The 8,259-nt window shown below is 35.8% G+C and overlaps 1 protein-coding gene across 1 annotated transcript; it reads right to left on the minus strand.

Annotated features, from left to right (window-relative positions):
* Positions 1–3,095: 3,095 nt before the first annotated feature.
* LOC126730039 (probable serine/threonine-protein kinase PBL10) lies at positions 3,096–6,752 on the minus strand. The gene is made up of 7 exons (XM_050434946.1): positions 6,436–6,752; positions 6,097–6,178; positions 4,992–5,317; positions 4,543–4,678; positions 4,306–4,448; positions 4,059–4,182; positions 3,096–3,863 (listed from the first exon to the last, which is right to left on the minus strand). The coding sequence occupies exons 2-7, from the start codon at positions 6,146–6,148 to the stop codon at positions 3,427–3,429; spliced, it is 1,218 nt and encodes a 405-aa protein (XP_050290903.1). The 5' UTR covers positions 6,149–6,178; positions 6,436–6,752; the 3' UTR covers positions 3,096–3,426.
* Positions 6,753–8,259: the final 1,507 nt, after the last annotated feature.

Consider the following 8,259-nt stretch of genomic DNA (forward strand, 5'->3'; position numbering starts at 1 on the left):
TCTATGTCCCAAGCATGGGGGCAGAGCTGCGGAGTTGGAAGTAAAACCAGTCCCTTGCTAAAACAATACAAGAGAAACTTGTTTCCATGCCTGCTGCAAATTTTTTGTAGGGTCCGAAAAATGCTGAAAGGTTAATCCCATTTGGTACATCTACTTAAACACATGTTTTCAGTTTTTAAACAATATACTTATTTCTATATATTTTTTTACCTACACGTATTTTTATACATGTTTTTAAACATATATTTTCAGTTTTTAAGTGCATATTTTTATACATGTTTTTAAACATATATTTTCAGTTTTTAAGTGCATGTACCAAACATCTCCTAAAATACTTTTTTGATTCTTATATTTTGGCTTTATCTTCAATTTAGTTATCTAGTTTCACAATAATTATTTTGGTCCATATATATTTTTTAATTGCTGTCATTTTGGTCCTTTCAAAAAAGTGAAAAACACTATTTTAAACTAGCAATGCAGTCCATTAGTCAATTAGTTAAAATGATTGTTGTGAAAACTTGAGAATCAAATTAAAAATAGGGCAAAATATAAAAACCAAAAAGTCATTTTTGCCATGCTGAAAATATTCCAGCTAAAGATGATTAATGCACACAATGAAATAAAGGAATCAGGTCAGCTTTCTTAGTGCCATTCAAGTCCATCCACTTAATCAAATTGTATGTTAATTTTGGCTTGTTGGGACTTTTCATCAGAAACGCTAATGCAGATAAAATTTAGACCAATAGACCATGACTACGTCAAATATGGCATGTAGGAAAGTCATGTAGGTAGGGCGGTGCAATTTAGACCATAAATTCGTCAAATTTCAGCAACTAGGGCTTTTTATTATTATTATTATTATTAATTTCAGGGCAGTGCATATTTTGATTTAGAAAAGTTCTGATAGTGTCCCACAAACAAGCTAAATATTTAGCATAAAAAAATAGGTAAATATAGCCTCGAGCTTGTGGACCATCTTTGGATTGAATTCTCATTCCTGCAGGACCAAATCAGACAAATGACCGCAACTCAAGAACAAGACGTCGCGTCAAGGTAAGTAGGAAAGAATTTTAGGACTAATAAAAGAGGGGCTAGCGCCTTGTGCTGCTGGATTTCTCAATTAACAAAATTGGGGAACAATTTTCTTTCTACATTTATCAATAACTTTTTCGTTCATTCAAATTCCAAATTGAACTTTATCATGTCAAATTGGGCACCTCTCTAATCATATATATATGATTTCTCACCCTGCAGCCCAATAAAAATAGCAGTGAGGAAAGTCTTCCTTTCCCTTTGGACTAAGTTTAACCCTACCCAATCCCAGAAATGACTTTCCTTTTAAAGTCTAGCCTATTGGACAAACTTTAGCAACCATTGTCCGCCACCACTTTAACTTTAAGCGGCATTTCCCTCTTGGAGAGTTGGAAAAGCCACTTGGGCTGAATGCAGAATTCTAGAAGTGGATCCCTCGCAGGAAACCATTAAATTGGGGCTGTGGAGTGCGGACCCATTTGATATTAAGGAATTACATGACATACTCGATTTTACAACTTGTTGATATGTGCAACTGTAACCAGTGGATACTTGTTACTCATATAGACTTTACCATTTTTTTGTTAACTACTCACAATCACATAAGTCAACAAATTATAAAATTGAGTATGCAGTTAAATGTTTTTAAAAAAAAAAAATATTTCCTAAATCAATGACCCTCAGCCCTTGCTTAACCTTTTCCCCCTAAAATTATTTATTAAGGGTCTTTCACTTTCTGATCACATTTCAGATTTCCACTAGTCAAAAAGCTAAAAAAGTTTCAACTTGAAAATCATAGCTTGTGTACCCATTACCCACGTGTGCCTCCTCATCTTATAATAAGACACTTTTCTGGTTTGGCTTTGTGGACATTAGACTACAACTTTACAGTTACTCATTTCTCTTTTTAGATCGCCTTTTCTTTTTTTAGGGGTGGGGGGGATGATACTGTTTTAATGAATTAAACTCTTTACTTTTAAATTTATTTGTGTCAATATAAATGTATAATTGTGACAATCAATATCACCATCTCAATGTTGATTTTTATACTGCAAATCTAACACAAATACACACAAAACAAGGAAAAAAAAAAAAACAGGGGGAGAGTTTTATTCAGCCTTCTTGATATAAAGGGAAACCTCACCAAAAAGGCGAAAACTCTTTGAAACCATTAGTTAACAAATAACACCAACTTATAAAATGATGTTTTTGAGTGTATTGGTGCCAAATTTCTTATTATTAAGACCGAGTGTAGTTGTAATTATTTGAAGAAGGCAGAGTATAATTGTGTGAAACTAGGGGTTTTTTTATTGTCACACTTATGAAAGTGAAGTTTAAATTAGCACAATTAAATGTATGGAGTTACTTTGTCATTGGTATAATTTTTTTGGCTTTTTCTCTTCTTTTTCATACGAACAACGTGAACTAAATGAACAAAGGCATCCCAACAATGAGGGTTCAACCCCACGGGAGCATCTTTTTCGTATAAATAACGTGAACTAATAAATGAACAAAGGCATCCCAACAATGAGGGTACAACTCCATGGGAGCAAGGTTGTCACCGTCAGCTAACTCTCACATGATACCAGGTGACATGAATATCATCCGGCATGCATTGAGAGCATATAGCCAGACTAGCTTCCAAGCAATCTGCAGTCAGCATGCCCATGACAAGAAATATTTACAATTTGCTTTTTTCATAGTTTGTACAAGTTGTGATTGTCTTATTGGTCCGTTACTTTTGCATAAGTCTATAACAGACCATTTTTATTGAATATCAATCGCAACATACCAATTACCAACTCAACAATTTAAAATATATATATAGATGTTTGTGCCACTAGTAATTGTTTCCAAATTTCTAGTTGTTTAGAATAAAATAATTTCTCCAGAGAACCGAATTTCTTCTCTCTTTTCCTTGTTTCAGGGGGGAAAAAACATGCACAAATATAGATATTTCAGCAAACTGTTACATGTAAAGGACAGACAGACCCATCAAAAAAGTACAAGTAAATGAAATCTATACCACCCCAGGCTGAAAGGAAAAGGAGAGCTACCTAAAGTCATGCAACAGCACATGCATCCCTATTTTCCAAGCTGTTTCCAAATGTTACAAACATATGTGTAAAGACAAACAATATTGTGACATTCTTTCATGATACAAGCTCATCAGGACATCCTCAACAGAAAGCTGAATTTTAGAATGCATTAGCCAAAATATGAACTGTACAGTTATTGGACAAATATACGTATGTGCTCAAGATTTTTAGATTGACACCAAACCACATCGCAAAGGTATTTTTAGTCAAGATCATAGATTGACACCAAACCACCTTGCAATGGTATTTTTAGTAGAATGAGAAGCAGCTGTTGTTAAATTCTGCTATTCCATTTTCAAGCATAAAGAGGGGAAGCAGAGGGCCGAGGGTAAGCAGCTGGTATCCTTCCCCTATGAGCATCATCTGCACTTCGTCTTCGAACCCTGGCTCCATTACTCAAATTGCTCTGAGGAACTCTAGTGTCGTTTGATTCCTGTAGCTGCTCCAATGCTGTTACAACCTCATCCATGGTCGGCCTGAACTTGGCTTCCATGGATAAGCATCGTAATGCAAGGGTTGCTGCCTTATAGGCTCCATCCATTGTATATTGGCCTTCAAGACGGTTGTCAAGGATTCTGAAGATCTTACGTTTGTTTGCCAGATAGGGTTTAGCCCATTCCACCAGATTGTGCTCTCCAGATGGTCGATTCTTATCAACTGCTCTCCGGCCAGACAACATTTCTAATAGGACAACCCCATAACTATATACATCACTTCTTGTAGTAAGATGACCTATGGTCAGTAAAAGAATGAAGTGATTATCAGAAGGGCAAAAATACATTAATATTTGGGCAACAAAGAGTGGATAGCCAAAGCAACTAGCAAGGACTCTTGAGTTGAATTGTCTAGAAACACTGTCAATTTCCCAAAGAATATTAAAGGAACTTGAATTAATTGAGAACATAAGTGATGCAAAATGAACAATACCTGTGGCTAAATACTCTGGAGCAGCATATCCGTAGGTCCCCATAACCCTGGTAGAGACATGACTTTTATCACCTGTCGGTCCATCCTTGGCCAACCCAAAATCAGAAAGCTTTGCATTGTAGCTCTGTGATTCCATCAGAAAAGAGTTTTTAGAATCAAACAGGTAAAAAGTTTCCCCTGAACCCATCACAAGTGTGAAGTGACCATATCATAAAAGTAAAGAAGACCTACTTCACAAGTCACATACCGAATCAAGAAGAATATTAGAAGTCTTGAAATCTCGATATATCACTTTTGTTTCAGCACTATGCAGAAAAGCAAGCCCCTTTGCAGCACCGAGAGCCACTTTCAAGCGGAGGCTCCAAGAAAGAGGTTGGAAATAAGAACCTCCTGGTGCAGCCACAATTATAAACTTTGTCAATTACATAACATAATCAAACCATTTTAATTCAATTGTGTGAAGATATGTGATGGAATAACTCACTCCTGAATAAATGATTTTCCAAGCTGCCTCGAGGCATGAACTCATACACCAGTAGTCGGTGTTCATCTTCCAAGCAATATCCAATCAACTTCACAAGATGAGGATGAGAAAGCTGTCCCAGATAATTCACTTCTGCCTGTAGGATCAGAGAAATCAAAAGACAGTAAATCTGTGCACTTCAAGATAGGCATGTTGTGTGCCACAAATATAAAATGAACTACTGAAAGATTCCCCAGTGGGAATGTCAAGTAGGCAAGTTATGGTTTGAGTTTCCTCCTCCCCTTTCCTTGGGGCCAGTCAATCAATTATGCACGCACACACACACACAAAAAAAATGGCATCCAAGTTCCATCCTGTAAGATCACTTGTGGACATCTAAAGACACCAGCATATACAATCTCATGTGCCCCATTCTCTTTGAGCTAAAAGGAGGGTAGAATTTAACTCACCAACCACTCCTTATGACCTTGGAAACTTTCTTGATTAAGCCTTTTCACAGCTATAATAATGCCAGTCCCAGGCTTGGCTGCAGCAAATGTATTCTCATCAATCCATCCCTTAAAAACTGAACCAAAACCACCTTCCCCTAACACACTATCAGGACGGAAATTCCTGGTGGACGTTTTGAGTTCGGCAAAACTAAAGCTCTTCACATTGGTCGCCTGCAAGATCTCACCCTCACTCCGAGGAGTCTGAGGCACTGAAAATGATGAGACCTTGCTACTCGTACTGCTAAAATCATTCCCATCCGTGCTAACATATTTTGAATTTGCCCCTGCACAAGTCAATGCATAATCTCTACATGAATCAATTATCATGGCATGTAGCACAGTAAATTTTTCATTTTTCACCATACTCAATCCCCAGAATTTTATTTTGATAAAAGAAAAAAACAAGCGTGAAGTCCAGAAAACATTTGACCTCAGTAGCCCCCTTATCATTGCTCAATTTTGTAAAAAAAATAACAATAGAAGAGCCACCTATAACTATAGAAAAGTCCAGTAAGCACTTTTCTTTGTTGTTGCAATGAAGCCTAAGAGAGAGGCCATTAAAGGAATGCACACATTGATTTCCCTATCTAATTTTAGTAAAGCATTAATAATTTAATTCAGCAGTATAGTCAGGCTGACTGCAAAATAAAAACAACTACATAAGATTTCAAATTCCCATTTCTAGGTGAATTATTTGCAACAGAACAACTACTGACGTGTCGACTGTCGAGTGTCGACTATATCCAGATTTGCATCATACTTATCAACATACAATACAAAATGAGGTTATTGTTGCCAACAAACCACACCTACTAAGGAAGAGGAACAAGCAAACTGTCAAACAAATGACAATTTCCAGCTATGCAACACTCCCAACTACAGGAAAAATCCACCTCACCTAACCAGAACCTCAAAAAAAATTACCAAAAAAAAAATTCACCACGAAATTAAATTTCAGGGAAGTGAAAGAAATGAAACCCAGAAATTTTCTGGACCACCAGATTATGCAAGTCATTTGCAGAGAGAGAGAGAGAGAGAGAGAGAGAAAGTAAAATCTTAGTACCTGTGGTACATGGGCTCTCAGCTTTAATCCGAGCACTCAAGCAAACCCCCATGAAAACTAACTACCCTTTTGATTTTCCTTCCTGCAGATCACCCCAAAAAAGAATTAGACACTTGGCTAAGCTGCATAAAACTTAGAAAGAACCAAACTTGAACAGTTAAAGAAGACAGATCTAAGTGTAAAGACACAAGCTTTACTACAAAAAAGCTAGGCCTAATCCAATGGAAAAATTAAGCCTCTCCAATCGATTGCTTTTGACTGCAACTTGAATTTTTAAAAAAACACAGACACACATAAACACAAATCCACCAAAAAAACACAAAGAATTCAAATATCCACCTCTTTTAAGTGAAGCCTTTGCCACTTTTTACAGAGACAGAGATGGTTTCAAAACTAAGTTTGGTGGCTGAGAAGCTTTTAGAGAGAGAGCTTGAAGGAAGTTTCAAGCTAAAACGTGGCTTTGACTGGTGTACATATAAGAGAGAGGCAGAGGCAGAGGCAGAGGCAGAGGGATGAGAAGGTGGGGGTGACTTGCATTAATGGCGGGCTGGTCCCTCTCTTTAGTTGATTAGCTCAACGTTTTTATACGCTGTCTTGCTTTGCTCTTTCTCTCTCTCTTTCTTTCTTTCTTTACAGGGTCAAGTCAGAGTAGATGAGCCTGGACAGGGCTGCTCTTATTCTCACCCGTTCGATTTGAACTTTCAAGAAAATTCATTCATTCTTTTTTCCTTGCTTGAAATACGGCTACTTGGCTAGCTTGACAGCATTGGACCCGCTTGGCTTGGCAACATTTAAGTTTTTCTTTTTTTTTTTTTGGGCTAAAGTTAAAATTGTAAAAACAGCTTTTCAAATCTCTATTTTAGGGAAAAAATTGGGCCATTGCTTATTTTGTGCAAAAAAATTCAGCATTTTGTCTTCTTTTTCAAACTAATTAGTGAAATATTCTTATTTTAAAACTTGATTTTCTCAAAATCAAGTTTCAATGTAAAACTCAATTTGTAGGGCGATCAAACTTAAAAAAAAAAAAAAAAAAAAAAAAAAAAAAAAAAAAAACTTGCATGGAACTCGAGTTCTTGGAGTTTGAGTTCCATTTAAAACGCCACTATAAGACTCTGTATGAGGCGGTCAACTTAAAAAATAAAAAAAAACTTGCATGGAACTCGAATTCATGGAGCTCGAGTTCAATTTAAAATGCTACTATAGAGCTCCTTGAACGCAGCTATAGGTATGGGGTGATCAAACTAAAAAAAAAAAAAAAAAACTTGCATGGAACTCGAGTTCATGGAGCTTGAGTTCCATTTAAAACGCCACTATAGGGTTCCTTGAGCTCGAGTTCCATGGACTCCTTGAATGCAGCTATAGGTATAGGGTGATCAAACTTTAAAAATAAAAAATAAAAAAAATTGCATGGAACTCGAGTTCCATGCAATTTTTTTTTTTTTTTAAATTTTCAGTTTGTTATAACTCGATTGTCCAAAAATCGAGTTTCAAAACAGGGGCATTTCCCTAATTAGTTTGAAAAAATTGGCAAAATGCTGGATTTTTTTTTTAAAAAAAAGCAGAAGCCCATTTTCTCCTCTATTCTAGTTTTGGATTTCTTGCATTTTTTTTTTTTTAGCAGTGTGATCATTATAAATTGAATTTCTTACAAGTGAACCACCATTGATTTGAAAAAGAAAAAAAAAAAAATCTACTTATTATAATAAGTTCTGTGACGCAAAATTTTCCCGACATTTGACCTTTAGTATTAGTGGTTTACTGGTTTTACTTTCACATAAGCAAATCTAATATATTGGTTTATAATAAAAATAATATTATCAGTGAATCAATATAAAAGTGATTTTTTTATACTTATAAGTTAAGAAGAAAAAAAAGTTGTTTATGGCGTATTGCTTTTTTATTTATTTTATTTTATATATAATTAGAAAAATGTTATGGTGCCCATTATCTTTGGACCCGACATTGTGCCAACGACGAAGGTGATAGGATACTGACTGTTCATGAACCAATCAGCTGGCAATGGCCATAACTCATATAACAGTGTACATAAATTTTTTTGGGGTAGAAATTGCTAGGAGTGTTCATAATTTTGACACTTACTGACTTTATCAGTTGGTTTTAGTGAGGATGGGTCCGGTATTTTGAGCATAGGCTAATGTAACA

The sequence above is a fragment of the Quercus robur genome, chromosome 1, assembly GCF_932294415.1.
Source record: "Quercus robur chromosome 1, dhQueRobu3.1, whole genome shotgun sequence".
Classification (NCBI taxonomy): Eukaryota; Viridiplantae; Streptophyta; class Magnoliopsida; order Fagales; family Fagaceae; genus Quercus; species Quercus robur.

Excerpts from the sequence above, each read along its gene's own strand:
- LOC126730039 (XM_050434946.1), bottom strand. The coding sequence starts at position 6,148 with ATGGGGGTTTGCTTGAGTGCTCGGATTAAAGCTGAGAGCCCATGTACC. Across the intron at positions 5,318-6,096 it reads TGAGAGCCCATGTACCACAG|GGGCAAATTCAAAATATGTT; the intron begins GTACTAAGATTT and ends TGACTTGTGCAG. Across the intron at positions 3,864-4,058 it reads TCCAGAGTATTTAGCCACAG|GTCATCTTACTACAAGAAGT; the intron begins GTATTGTTCATT and ends TACTGACCATAG.